The 15,116-nt window shown below is 45.0% G+C and overlaps 1 protein-coding gene and 1 non-coding gene across 4 annotated transcripts in view; both read left to right on the top strand.

Annotated features, from left to right (window-relative positions):
- Nucleotides 1-5,440: 5,440 nt before the first annotated feature.
- The window catches only part of Ect2l (epithelial cell transforming 2 like), a 75,914-nt gene continuing 66,238 nt past the window's right edge, over nt 5,441-15,116 (top strand). For all 3 annotated transcript variants that reach the window (XM_045159624.1, XM_045159623.1, XM_045159625.1), the window contains exons 1-2: nt 5,441-5,547; nt 7,119-7,231. In XM_045159624.1, coding sequence (XP_045015559.1) covers nt 5,446-5,547; nt 7,119-7,231 — 215 coding nt within the window. In that variant the 5' untranslated portion in view covers nt 5,441-5,445. The remainder of the gene's footprint in view (nt 5,548-7,118; nt 7,232-15,116) is intronic.
- LOC123463786 lies at nt 5,901-6,004 on the top strand. The gene has a single exon (XR_006639171.1). It is a non-coding gene; the product is annotated as a U6 spliceosomal RNA (small nuclear RNA).

Here is a 15,116-nt window from a genome sequence, read left to right as displayed (position 1 = left end):
AGGGAAGGGCCAGGGTAACCAACGCAGAGTAACTGAGCAGGCCCTGGAGCCTGTGGGGAGGGCTGGCCCGGTCTATGTTGTCGTCCCCATGGAGATGGGGCTGTCCCTGCCCTAAATGTGTCCCAAGCAGTGGCTGCAACAGGGGAGCTGGCTGTGACTTTTCACTGCTTAGGAGCCACCTCGTGAGGGACCTTGCCCACTTCCCGGAGGTAAGCCCTTGCTTTCTTGCCTCTGTCTTCTGCTTGGGGCCTGAGCTCTTTGGCTGGCTTGGTTGTGCCCTGCAGCCTCAGGGAAGACCTGGAGCAGCACCAGCTGGTCCCCTAAGCTAGGTCAAGTTTAAGCTGGGCTCTGGCAACTGAAACCCTCTCTTCTCCAGAGAAGTGAAAGAGCACTCAAAAGCACTGATTTTCACCTCAGTCCAAATGGCCTCCTACCAGCCCCCTCCCTCCTGTGGCCACCCTTGCCCTCCTTGCCACATTGGGGTCCAAAAATGTGGGAAGGGGATATGAGGCTAGTGAAGGAGAAATAGAGTGTGTAGTGACTACAGTATGTGGTTGTAACTATTGCTTTAAAACTTCATATACTCAGGGCTGGAAAGATGGCTTAGTGGTTAAGCGCTTGCCTGTGAAGCCTAAGGACCCCGGTTCGAGGCTCGGTTCCCCAGGTCCCACGTTAGCCAAGTGCACAAGAGGTCGCACGCGTCTGGAGTTCGTTTGCAGAGGCTGGAGGCCCTGGTGCACCCATTCTCTCTCTCCCTCTATCTGTCTTTCTCTCTATGTCTGTCACTCTCAAATAAATAAATTTTTTAAAAAATTTCATATACTCAGGGCTGGAAAGATGGCTTAGTGGTTAAGGTGCTTGCCTGCGAAGCCTAAGGACCCATGTTCGGTTCCCCAGGTCCCACCTAAGCCGGACGCATATGGTGACGCATGCACAAGGCTGCTTATGTGCACAAGGTGGTGCGTGCAGCAGTGGCTGGAGGACCTGGCGTGCCAATCCTCTCTCTCTCTCTCTCTCTCTCTCGTTCTTCCTTATAAAAAAAGAAAAGTTAATGTGCTCAGATTTAATGTCTAGAGTAAATAATTTAGACAGGGTGTTGCTAAATATCTTTTAAAAATTCATGTGTGCTCTTTAGTAAACATGGGTGCCAACATTTCCTCATGTCCTCTGTATTTAACATTCACAGCAAAGCGTGCGATTGTAGGCAAGCCGCAGTCTGTTCTCAGGCATGCAACCTGTGTAATCCTCGGGAATTGTGTTCTGAAAGCACCGATTTCAGTGGAGAGAACTATGGGTCAAGGGGGTAGAACTGTTAGTGCAACATTAACAAAAACAATAAATTCGGGCAGGAGGGACGGCTTGGTGGTGAAGGCATTTGCCTGAAAAGCCAAAGGACCCAGGTTTGATTCCCCAGAACTCACATTAGCCAGATGCACTAGGGGTACATGCGTCTGGAGTTCATTTGCAATGACTGGAGAATGTGCACATTCTCTCTCTTTCTCTGTCAAATAAGTAAAAGTAAAATATATTATTTATTTGTTTGAGAGTGACAGACAGAGAGAGAGAAAGAGGCAGGAGTGATTTAGCCCAATCATTTCATCCTTTAATCTGGGTTTGGTTGTTCCATGAAAATACAAAAAATAAAGGGGGGGGCCTGGAGTGATGGCTCAGCAGTTAAGGCACTTGCCTGCAAAGCCTAATGACCTGTGTTCAATTCCCAAGAACTGACACAAAGCCAGATGCACAGAATGGTGCATGCATCTGGAGTTCATTTGCAGTGGCCAAAGACCCTTGCGCACCCATTCTCTCCCCCTCTCTCTCTCTGTGAATCTCTCAATAAATAAGGCCAGGCGTGGTGCATACCTTTAATTCCAGCACTTGAGAGACAGAGGTAGGAGGATTGCTGTGAGTTCAAGGCCACCCTGAGACTACATAGTGAATTCCAGATCATCGTGGGCTAGAGTGAGATCCTACCTCCAAAAACAAACAACAAAAAATTTTAAAGAAAATTAAAAAAAATAATAATAGTATTTTCCCCCCTCTCTGCTCACAAACTTACTTGCTCAATACAATCCTACATCTCCCATTACCAAAACATAAGATTCCTCCCTACCAATAATTGTCTCTCTAGTGGTTCCCACCCGGGTTCTTTTTTGTTTGTTTGTTTTTTGGTTTTTTTGGTAGGGTTTTTTTGGTAGGGTTTCACTCTAGTCTGGGCTGACCTTGAATTGACTATGTCGTCTCAGGGTGGCCTTGAACTCATGGTGATCCTCCTATCTCTGCCTCCCAAGTGCTGGGATTAAAGGCGTGTGCCACCACACCTGGCTTCCAACTGTGGTCTTACTATTTGACTTAATCCTATCCACCTAGAGATTGTAGCATTATATGCTCTGCTAGTCAGCTTTCTGTCACGATGACAAATATCAGAGATAATCAATTTATGAGAGGCCTATAGTTTGGGAGGCTACAGGCCGTGAAGTTGGCCCTGAAACGTTGAGTGTGTGGCAAGGTATGGTGGAATATATGGTGGAACAAAGCTACTCATATCATTATCTGGAAGCAAGTGGGGGACGGGGAGAATGAGGAAAAGAAAGGGGCTGGGGACCCATTATCATCAAGGTATGCCCCGGATGACTTAAAGACTTCCTACTAGGCTCCACTTCAGAAAGGTTCTACCTCCTTTAAGCACCACCAGTAGCACCAAACCTTTAACATATGGGCCTTTAACACATGTGGTTTGAATGTGAAATGTTCCCCCAAATCCCATGTGGTTGTGACTAGGCCTCATACTTAATCCCCCGTTGGTGGAGCCTTTGGGAGGTAGAGCCTTGATGAAGGAGGTGTGTTACTGGGGGTCAAGCCTTGGGATGTTATAGCCCTTCCCTGCTTGCCAGTGCAAGCTAGCTCATGCTTTGTACTTTCTCCCTGTTGGTGAGAGATGTGATGCCCTCCTGCCATGCTTTTCCCACCACGAAGAAACTTCCCCTTGGAACTAAAGGCTGGCAGTCCCTCTATAAGCTGCTTCTGGTGGGGTTTTGTCCCAGGAATGAGAAGATAACTGCTATAGGGGAGCATTCAAGATTCAAACTATAGCCTATGCCCAGGATAGGACCTGGGCTTCTGACAGAACAGTTGTATGGAATGAATTCCCATGACCTCCTTGGGTTTAATTAATGTGCAAGAAATGCTCTCAGAAGGTCTGGTTGTGAGGGCTGCATGCTGCTTCCAAAACTGTGCTTGATGCCGCATCCTCCGGACAGGAAGGCACTTCTGTTCTCACAACCTTCCTGACACGGGCACAAAACAGCAGGCCAGAAGCAGCTTATGGAAGGAAAGTACTTACTTTAGCTTACAGTTGTGATGGGAAGCCTATCATGGCAGAAAAAGCATGGCAGGAGCAGGCAGCCAGAGTCACACCTTCACATGAGCAGGGAGGAAACAGAAAGCCCAGGTACACCAAACAGGGCTGCAATATAACACAACAAGGCCCATCCCCAGTGACACACCTCCTCTAGTAAGGGTCCACCTCCCAAAGGATCCATAAACCTCCCAAAGGGCACCACCAACTGGCATCAAGCAATTGAACACATATATCCATGGAGGACCTTCCATATCCAAACCACCACAAGAATCCAATGCTTCCTGAAGAAGCTTCTTGCATAAGGTCTTAATCCTACTTACAAAAGGTGGAGTCTGGGCTGGAGAGATTGCTTAGTGGTTAAGGCACTTGCCTACAAAGCAAAGGGACCCAGGTTCGATTCCCCAAGACCCACGTAGGCCAGATAGATGCACAAGGTGGTGCATGTGTCTGGAGTTTATTGGCAGTGGCTGAAGGTCCTGGGGTGCCCATTTTCTCTTAATATATATCTGCCTCTTTCTCTGCAAATAGAGGAACATATTTAATTCTTCTATTCAATCACTTCCCAATCATAATTCGCAGATTCTGTTTCTGAGGAACTACTATTAATATCCTATGGAATTACTCTTTGGAAAAATATATGCTGAAATAAGAAAATAAATGACTTGGTGAAATAGATACAGGAGGATCACGAGGAGTTTGAAGCCAGCCTGAGGTACAGAGTGAAACCCTGTCTTCAAGGAAAGGAAAGAAAGGAAAGGAAAGGAGGAAGGAAAGAAGGGAGAAAAAAAGGAGGGAAGAAAAAGAGAAAGAGAAAGAAAGAAAAAAGAAAGATAAGAAAAGGAAGGAAGAAGGAAAGAAAGCAGGAAAGACAGAAAGGGAGTGAAAGAGAAGACACACTCAAGGACTGTCAATCTGCCATTTCTCCCTGGTTGAATTAGCCAACAAAACTCACATTTTAGACAAGGAAAATAATCACGTGGAAACTTGCATGCATAGAAACACACAGTTTACTTTGCTCACAACTTCAAGCCCACCAGCAGCGATTGCAACTTTCCCTTCGGTCATGTTGGGCTCATTACGTAACTCAGTAATCCCTTAACATAATAATGATTTTGGGAACTTGCTAAATAAAAACTCCTCATGCTAGTTCCTGGAGGGATTTCACATGACAGCAGCTGGGTGTCTGAAGAAAGTAAGGTTTTGTTTTGATTTCATGCTGAGCCAGGCTTGGTGGCACACGCCTTTTAGGTAGGAGGATCTACATAAGTTTGAGGCCACCCTGAGACTACTTAGTGGATTCCAGGTCACCCTAGGCTAGACTGAGATGCTACAAAAAAAAAAAAAAAAAAAAGGAGGAGGAAAAAGGAGAACAGACAAAGACACTGGTAATCTCTCTCTGTGACGACAGAGCAAAGTTGCTGTGAGGACAACATGAAGGCAAGCCTTCTAGAAAGGCCTCATCTGGACAGGGTTGCTGGTAACCGATCTTGGACCTCCAGCCTCCAGGACTGTGAGAAAGTAAATGTCTATTGTTCAAGCTCCCACGTTTGTGATATTTTGTTTTGGTAGCCCCAGCAAACGGATAGAGCACTCCTCTAAACTGGATTCCCACCCCTCAGATAACTTGAGATAATGCGTGTGTGCTGTCTAGCGTTGTTACATTTTGGAGTAATTTGCTAGGCAGCAATATGTAACTAAATGCGTGCCAATTTCTGAGTCGTTAAAAGCACTTCCTGAAACATTTTGATTAGCCTTCCATTTTTCCAGCCAAGGAAAAGCAACTCCTGTTTAGGTTCTGATTTGGATGTAAATATGTAAAGACAGAATAAAAGCAATGATTTGGAGTTAGTGGACCTTGTGTGTATGTTTATAGGTTTATCATATATGTGTACATATATAACCATACATACATTATAATTCTGCATATTGTATTATATAGATGTATATAATCAGATATATACAAATATGATTTTCTGCAATTCCTATGGGGACAGAGTTATGTTGGCTGTTTCTAAGCAATCTTGATTACATATCTGTTAAACGAACTTACAGTTCCTAGAAGCAGAAGAAAAGAATTTGTTTGGATGTCAGTCGGAGACTTTTCCCAGAAAACTCTGGAGATGGACAGCTTCCACACAAGGTTCAGTGCCTGGACCCCTTTTAACAACAAATCTTTAAATAGGCAGGTGAGTTGCACATGCTATGATATAGACAAGTTTAGTTGGTAAAAATTGTATTGGGGGCTGGAGAGATGGCTTAGCGGTTAAGCGCTTGCCTGTGAAGCCTAAGGACCCCGGTTCGAGGCTCGGTTCCCCAGGTCCCACGTTAGCCAGATGCACAAGGGGCGCACGCATCTGAAGTTTGTTTGCAGAGGCTGGAAGCCCTGGCGCGCCCATTCTCTCTCTCTCCATCTGTCTTTCTCTCTGTGTCTGTCGCTCTCAAATAAATAAATAAAAATTTTAAAAAATTGTATCGAGATATATTGATTCTCACTCATATTTTCATGTTAAAAAATTCTCTTAAGAATATATATATTTTTTTGCTCGCTTCGGCAGCACATATACTAAAATTGGGACAATACGGAGATTAGCATGGCCCCTGTGCAAAGATGACATGCAAATTCGAGAAGCGTTCTGTATTTAAAAAAAAAAGAATCTATTTTTGTGAGTCAAGTAAAAAATAATAATAAACCTGGCTTTGTCTCAAAGACAGTCTTCTCACTCGGGACCCAGCTTCTACCTAAGAGAGGTGTCACAGCTGTCTCCCCTCATGCCTCTGTACCTCCAGGGACAAAATAGGAGTTTCTTTAGTGAAAGAGGGGAGTAAGGAATGGACTTTGGAGGGGTGACAAGAGGGTATTCACTTATGTTTTCGTGCTTTCTTTGAATTCCCTCATAATTCACTGAACACTGTAGGGCAGTCCTCTAGTCCTTGACAGAGAAAGAGAAGCAGGTCCTTAGAGCTTCGTTTACAAGGGAGGACAGTGACAAGGCCTGATCTGTGACAGACAGTGGTTTTTTATGTTTTTTGTTTTTTTGTTTTTCGAGGTAGGGTCTCACTCCAGCCCAAGCTGACCTGGAATTCACTATGGAGTCTCAGGGCAGCCTCGAACTCATGGCGATCCTCCTACCTCTGCCTCCCGAGTGCTGGGATTAAAGGCGTGCGCCACCACGCCCAACCAGACAGTGATTTGTATGTGTCTGTGTGAGCAATGCTGGGCCTCTGAGGCCCAGTTTTCAGGGGTGATGGTTCATGGAGACACAGCTAAGAGGGGCATTGTGCCAGACTTGCTACTTTTCAGTTTCATGTAAGTTCTGAGGATCCAGGACTATGGGTAAATAAATGTACATCTATGTCCAGTGGTCCTATTTCCACAGCTCAGTGAGTGTGGCCTGCTTGTATTTCCAGGATGAAATGTATGGACTCAGTTGCCCTAGGTCACATTAGCCTAGGTCAAAACAACATCAAGGAGGCCTCATTGTCTCTTTGTCTCCCAGAGGCCCTCCTGGGCTCCTCTGTAATTACACCCCTGCCAGTTTTTCCCATGGCCCACTCAACAAGCCCTGGCTTGCCTGTGTCCCTGGATAAAACTCTTTAGTGAAAGGACAGACCTTCCCCACAACATAAGTGACAGTGCTTTGCAGACTCTAATGTGCTACGCAAATATTAGCTGTGAGGTTGTAGGTGATTGCCTAAAGATTGCTTAGCAACTAAGAATATTAGGAGCGTACAGTGACATCGCTTTCCTCTCTTCTAGCTGTTTCAGGAAAGAGTCGCCCTTATAAGTCACTGGTTTGACCTCTGGACCAACAAGCAACGTCAAGAATTCCTATTCACAATTCTTTTACGATGCTCTAAATCACAGTTAAGGTAAAAAAGGAGCCCTAGTGATGCCAGTTTCATTGATTCATAAAGAGGCCAAAATACAATAGAATGTTTATATAGCCTTTACGTGTACTCCTTTTGTTCTATAAAAAGTGATGCAATTGTTTTTTTTTAAGGCCCATAAACAGTCTCTTCTAATGCCTGCTTCCTCCTTGAGGCCTAAACAGAGCCTTGGGGTGAAGGTGGGGGTGGGAGACCTTGAACATATTTACCCCATTGGGACGCTGTTTCTTTCTTTCTTTTTTGATTTTCTGAGGTAGGGTCTCACTCTAGCTCAGGCTGACCTGGAATTCACTATGTAGTCTCAGGGTGGCCTCGAACTCACGGCGATCCTCCTACCTCTGCCTCCCGAGTGCTGGGATTAAAGGCGTGCGCCACTACGCCTGGTGGCTGTTTCATTTTGCAAAAACTTGTCAGTAGCTTCAGCCAGTGCATTTTCAATATCCTCTTAGTTTATCAAATTCTCCTTGGAGCAATCACATAGCCAATATATTCCAAGTGGGTATCTGGTATAAAAGTAGACACTTCATAAATGATTGTTAATTTAATGGACGAATCTGAAAAAATGTAGGAGACGTGACCACAGTAGTGACATTAAAGGATACAGTGTCATGGATCCCTGTACTTATTCTTCCCTTTCCCTTCCCCTAAAATATTCTAGCATAGACAGTGTGACATTTGTTAATTGAAATCCCACCCTGGGGCAGCTAGCATTTTGATCAGGAATTAATGCTCTAGGGGCCATTAGCTTGTCTTGTCCCAAAGGTCACAATGCTTCAGTTATTACAGGATACCTTCCAGTTAGCCGAACAAATACCAGGCTCCAGGTAGTAGCAGAGCAGCCAGGGGCTTATTAACCAGCCAGCTAAATGTTAAAAACAGGTTCTCATGAGTGAAATCAGAGCTAGTCAAAATGTGTGACTGACTGACATTCTAGACAGCAACTCAATGTGCTTGGACCTGAATGAAGAACTCAGCTGGGCCAATAGCAAGTTCTGGAAAATGGTCTCCCAGGCTTCATCCCCAAAGAAAAGACCATGGGCTAGGGGAATCTCTGGGAGCCTGCAGCCAACAATGGGAGCCAGTGTCTTTTGTCCATCTAGGTACTGTCTGACCTAGAGGTCAGAGAGCTCAGACTCCAAGCCTTCCCAGGGGACTCTAGAAGCTCCTTCCCTTCCTTAGTGCTGTCTGCGGAGTAAGACTCCACGAAGGTTGTCATTTGGATCTAGCTGTTTTCTCCATGAACTGGTGGAGAGGCTCACCTTTAGAGTTCCTGGGCAGGTGTATCCAGCATCTGGGAGTCAGGCACGACCAGATCGGCTTGTTTTACCTCCACTCTTCCTGCTACGACGACTTGAGATCAGCCACTTTTCCGCTCTTCCTTGGCTTCTCACTCCTGCACCCGTGGGGCACAGAATAGATTAAGTGCCTTTCCCTTATTGGAAGGAGACAACTTCCCGACAGGTTGCAAAGATAGGCTCTTCAGTCACTGCTGGAAAGTCACAGAAAGGCATATTTAGTGATACCCATTTGCTATGTTTCCTTTGAACATGCCCTCCCTACACATTGCAGCTTTCCAGAAAAAAAAAAAAAAAAAAAAGAACCAAGTCTCATACCCATGATCTCTGTACATCATGTTTTGTTTCATGCATCATTAACCAAGCAATTTCAATCGTAACCACTGGAGGTCGCTAGAGCTCTTGTGGTGTGTTTCAAGGCAGCTGAACAGAGGCCTGACCTTTCGCTACTGGAAATTGCATCCTCTGGTATCTGGATTCTTCATTCTGCGATACAAAAATCTGGAGTCAACCTGTTCAGTGAAATGTCTTTGCTTTGACAGCAGCTGTGTTTCCACAGAGAGCAGTACGTGGGTCAGAGTTCCATGGAGCTGTTGGCAGGTTCTGGGCTGTTGGTTTCAAAGGGTGTTGTTTGTGAGTTCCTGGTTTCTAGAGTTGGCCTCCCTAGCCTGTATTTGACTTTCTAAAGATGTTTCTTGTTACTGGACCTCAGTCAGTTCCTTCTTCAAAATGTGGGCTAGGTCGTCCTTGCAGCGTTCGTTCCCATCTCGGAAGGCGAAATGTCCGTACTGGGTGATTGTGCTTGTGCCTCAGCTGTTTAGTGAGATTCAAAGAGGGTTGTTAGATGAATGAGCTTCTGTTTTCAACATTTTATTTTATTTATTTGTTGGGGGGGTGCAGGTAAAGAGAGTGAGAGAGAGAGATAAAGAATGGGTGCACCAGGGCCTCTAGTCACTACAAAGAAACTCCAGACACATGCCCATCTTGTACATCTGGCTTACTGGAGAATCAACCTAGGTCCTTAGGCTTCATAGGCAAGCGCCTTACCTGCTAAGCCATCTCTCCAGCCCCCATGAATCCAGTTTAATTAGATCTAGTGGTCCAAGTTCAGTCAACTTTCTTTTAAGCATCTCTATTGAGATGTCATTTACATTCAGTAACATCTACCCTTTGAAGGACACAGTTCAGTGTTTTAGAGCATTCATAGAATTGTGAAAACATCATACAAAATAAATGTAGCACTCCCCAAATCACCCTCCTGCCCATTGACAGTCACTTCCTATTTCAGTCCTTGTTCCCTTCAGATATGGCCAAATAAATCTACTTTCTCTAATAATTTGTTTATTCTGGACTTTTCATATAAATTTGTTATTTTTTGTGGCTGACTCCTTTCATGTATGAGAATGTTATCAAGGCTTATCCAATTTATAGCATATGTTTTTATTGCTAAATAATATTCCATTGTATGGACATGTCACATTTTATTTATCCATTCATCAGTGATGAACATCTGGGTTATTCCTATTTAGGCTATTGTAGATAAGTATGTCTAAATTATTGTAAATGGTGTTATTATTTCTTTCAAATTACTTTTAGGAGAGAAAAATGCTAGGCTAACAACACAACTATTAACTTTTAGTTGATAAATGTTGCTTTTGAATCATGCTTAGAGATTTCTTCCCCCATCACTGAATAGACCCAATATCTAAGAGAAATAAGCATGACTTGTGTGTAAGAAACTTTTGTGTGTGAACTATGCTGAACTGTATGGCACTTTTTTTTCTCATGTCTAGGGCCATTGTTCTGGAATTTTTTTTTCTTTTGAGGTAGGGTCTCACTCTAGTCCAGGCTAACCTGAAGCTCACTCTGTAGTCCCAGGCTGGCCTTGAACTCGCAGCAATCCTCCTACCTCTGCCTCCCAAGGGCTAGGATTAAAGGTGTGCACTTCCACGCCTGGTCCTAGATGTTTTATATTTCCAGATGACTTTGTTTTAATTTAGATAAGTACCTTATTTAACATGGTATTTCAATATTGATGGAAAACATGGCAATTTTCCTTGGAACTTTGTTCTTAATTTCTATGAGACATATTTAAGTATTTTAAGACTTTTGTTCTATCTGAATATTCAACATTGTTAAGCTTTAAGATGATCTTAAAAAGAATTTTATGATAATTAAAACATTTTTCAAAAATTCAGTTTCTCAGGGCTGGAGAGATGGCTTAGCAGTTAATGCTCATGCTTGCAAAGCCTAAGGACCCAGGTTCAATTCTCCAGGTCTCATGTAAGCCAGATGCACATAGTGGTGTATGTGTCTGGAGTTCATTTGCAGTGGCTAGAAGCCCTGGCACGCCCATTCTCACACTCTCTCTATAAAAAGAAAAAAAGTTCAGCTTCTCACCAGGCGTGGTGGCACACGCTTTTAATCCTAGCACTTGGGAGGCAGAGGTAAGAGACTTACTGAAAGTTCAATGCCACCCTGAGACTACAGAGTGAATTCCAGGTCAGCCTGAGATACAGTGAGACTCTACCTCATAAAACAAACAAAAAAAGAAAGTTCAGCTTCTCACACTATCCTTCTGACAAATTGTCTTCTCCTTAACTTGAATGTCACCTTTCCTGGAAGTTCTCTCTGCAAATCTGCCGTGCCCAGCACTGTTTCCACACCTCCGTCCCGCATTTTCCCCAGAATGATATACACGTCAGGACAGGTCCTGTGCCCGCTGGGGTCTTCCCTTTACGGGGACTCCTTCAAAGAAATCCGGCTGTTTGTGTCTGTCACACCTGGAGCCACCTCTGAGGATGTTGACTTGCTCTCCTTGTCACACTGGTAGGACTGGTTTTAAATTGCTTCTATCCAGCTGCCAGCACCTCCCTACAAAAGCCTTTCATTCCAGGGCTGACGCTGTTTAAACTTGTAGCTTTCCTGGCCGGGCGGGGCAACATTCATGCAACTGCATTCTCAAGAGTGCCTCGCTTGTGCGTGTGCGTGTGCGTGTGTGTGTGCGTGTGTGTGTGTGTGTGTGTGCGTGCGCGCTCTGAGACATTAGCTCTCATCTCCTGTCCCCATCAGAGCAGACTGGAAGTGAGAATGGAGGGCAGCAATATGTATGTGTCCACGTATACTTAAGAGAAAACCCCATGCCCACCCAGCACCCTCCTCCATTCTTTCAGGTGAGAAAATACCTCATTTGTGGTGTGTTGAGGAAATTGAATGTGCAGTGTTTTCAGAGACCACATATTTCTAGTTTGGTTTGGAGTTCAGCACAGTTACATGGCTCTGAGTTGAGAAAGTCCATTTGAAAGGAGGTTGGATCTGTGTGGAGGCGGTGAAGATGTTAAAGAAAAACTTTAAGAAGTCACCCAGTGGCTTTTGTCAAAGCAAGGTGAGGCACACTCTTGGGGATCTTGGGATCAAAATGTATAAAGGGATTTGCAGCCAAGGAGAGAAGTTGGGCTGGACTTTGAACTCAGCATGGGCCAGCTGAAGTTTACACGGAGGGGGAGAGGGAGGGGAGACAGTGGAGTCCTTGGATGGGAAAGTATCCAAAGGGAACATGAGGATCAAGAAGGGTTCTGTCTAAAATCTGGGGCTGAGAGGATGGGTCAGCAGTTCAAGGTGCTTCTTTTTTTTTTTTTTTTTTTTTTTGGTTTTTCGAGGTAGGGTCTCACTCTGGTCCAGGCTGACCTGGAATTAACTCTGTAGTCTGAGGGTGGCCTTGAACTCATGGTGATCCTCCTACCTCTGCCTCCCGAGTGCTGGGATTAAAGGCGTGCGCCACCACGCCCGGCTCAAGGTGCTTCTTGACAAAGCCTACTGGCCTGGATTCAATTTCCCAGTGAGGGGAGAAATAGGAACAAGGTAGTTTTTGGAGAACTGGTCAGCTAGGGAGGCCCCAAAGAGAGGGAACGAACAGATGTCACCGCCCCTTCCTTGGCAGCACTGGAATTCAGCACCTGATCCAGTCTCAACCCTCAGTGACTGCACCCCTACCTCTTCCCCAATCTGACCTATCTAGGTATGTTGGCCCTTCTTGAGCCAGGTTCTTGAGTCCCAGAAAACCCCCATCTGCCTCACTTACCTTAGCCTGACCGGAAAGCCCATCCCGATGAGCTGTTCCTTCCTCCTCCTGACACCTGAACTTCTGGCTCCCTGTTCTGGTGTGTTCTTCCCCCATCTCAGCCTGGCTGGGATGGTGGGAAGGAGCTTTTTCCTTGTTTTGTTCCTTTCTTCTAAGCTATGGGACCGGAACTAACCGATCCTGTAGCTTCATTTTTTCTAACATAAAGGAGAAAGCTTCTGTACCCTCATTGTCCACTTCGCACGTGGAAGTGTGTGCGCTCGCTACTCCCTCATGTCATGTGAGCTTTCGTCCCTTTCAATTTCCACGTGTGTGTGTGTGTGTGTGTGTGTGTGTGTGTGTGTACTCATTCCAGCCTTTCCCTGGATGCCAATTTTTATTCTTTTTTTTTAATTTATTTATTTGAGAGTGACAGACACAGAGAGAAAGACAGATAGAGGGAGAGAGAGAGAATGGGCGCGCCAGGGCTTCCAGCCTCTGCAAACGAACTCCAGACGCGTGCGCCCCCTTGTGCATCTGGCTAACGTGGGACCTGGGGAACCGAGCCTCGAACCAGGGTCCTTAGGCTTCACAGGCAAGCGCTTAACCGCTACGCCATCTCTCCAGCCCATGGATGCCAATTTTTACCAACAAAACCTTGTAATCTAACCTTTTCAGAATCTGTTTCCTTAATTCTTTGTTGGAATGGACAAGGATCTAAAAGTTAGGATTCACAAGCCCCCCCCCCCCAGGGGGAAAAAAAGCTCCTGTCCCCCAAAATTCCGTAACACCAGGACCACATAAAGCCAGATGAACAAAGTGGTGCATGCATCTGGAGCATGTTGCAGTGGCAGGAGGCCTTGGTGAGCCCATTTTCTCTCCCCCTTTCCCTTTCCTTCTCACTACTGCAAATAAATGAATAATTTAAAATGAGCCAGGCATGGTGGCTCACACCTTTAATCCCAGCACTCAGGAGGCCAAGGTTCAAGCCCAGCATGAGGCTAACAAGTGAATTCCAAGTCAGCCTGGGCTAGAGCGAGACCCTACCTCAGAAAAGAAGGAAAGAAAGAAAGAAAGAGAGAGAGAGACAGAGACAGAGAGATAGAAAGAAAGAAAGAAAGAAAGAAAGAAAGAAAGAAAGAAAGAAAGAGAAAAAGAGAGAAAGGAAAGAAGGAAGGAAGGAAGAGGGGGAAAAATGAAGTCTAAACCAACCTAGCAGGATCCTGCAGGGGCAGGCCAGGGGAGCAGACACCCCCCGAGGGGCTACGGAGGAGAGGGAGATGATCAGATGCCCAGGGTGGTCACATATCTAGGAGCTTGGGTTGTCACTGAAGTGACTTAGAACTGAAGTGTTCTTTGCTAATGCTAGATTTTAAAAAGAAGAGCAGAAATGGTCCACGGGGAGGGTTTAGGAGCTTGACTATAGCTTGGTAAGACATAAATATCCTAGTCAGAAAGGAGAGGGCAGTACTCAAGGGTCAAGTGAACACTTGTACCTAAGACTACTGTTTTCTACTCTGCAGTGCAGGTCTGGAGCTTCGGGTCATCCTGACTCTTCTTCTTCCCACCCCATCCGTGTTCTGTGCATGCTTTGACCTTGCGCATGGTTTAGATGTTCCTGGGCAATCATTTAAAACATCTTCCTTCATTCTTCAGGTGGTTTTTAGGGGTGGATGAGATAAAGAGAAGATTCTGACATTCCGAAGGAAAGGAAAACTTGAAACACCCATGCTGTTATGAGGGGAAAGGACAGAAGGACAGTGGACAGAGATAACCATTGGCCTCTAATAAGCAAATCCATGCACTTGAAGTTCTTACTTCCTATTTTGTGAGCAAGTTGCACTGCTGTATTGTGTTTAAAGACTCTTTATAGCATCCAGAACCACCTCACATGATGTCTTAGGCAGTAGTTCAATTTACTGTATGTCTACTTCACTAAAATGCAAGTTCTGTGAGGCCAAGGAATTTACCTTCGGCATCTATGTCCGCAGCACTTAGCGCAATGCCAGACATACACTAGGCACCCAATAAAAGCTTGCTGCATGAGTCCACGTATCTAAATACTCTGTTACAAAAAATGGCAAAAATGGAAAATTCCTTTGGTTGTCCTCTAGGAAGAAAAATTTTTTTTAAATTTTAAGTTGCAGAACACAGATTACTGACATTTACTTCATTTAAGACTTTAATTAACACAAGACTAGTGTAGGTGATTTCACAAGGAAAGACATGAACAGTACCCAAGGGTGACATATTGCAGTAGTCCAAGGTGTGTCATTTCACACTCATCCCATGGATGGCACCTTTTAAAAAATAAACTATGTAAGATTTTATTTTAAGAGAGAGTAGAAATAACAGAGAAGAAAAGCAGACATGCTCCCAAGCTAAGAGGGGTTTCTCCCCTACAGCTGGGAGAGTCCCTTCCCGGCCCCCCCCCCCAAGGGACAACCTAGGGAGATCCTTCTTTTAATTTTGGCACATTTGTGTATGCGCAGCGTGTGTGTGTGTATGGGAT

The sequence above is a fragment of the Jaculus jaculus genome, chromosome 9, assembly GCF_020740685.1.
Source record: "Jaculus jaculus isolate mJacJac1 chromosome 9, mJacJac1.mat.Y.cur, whole genome shotgun sequence".
NCBI classification, from domain to species: Eukaryota; Metazoa; Chordata; class Mammalia; order Rodentia; family Dipodidae; genus Jaculus; species Jaculus jaculus.
This window is presented reverse-complemented; position numbering and strand designations above follow the sequence as displayed.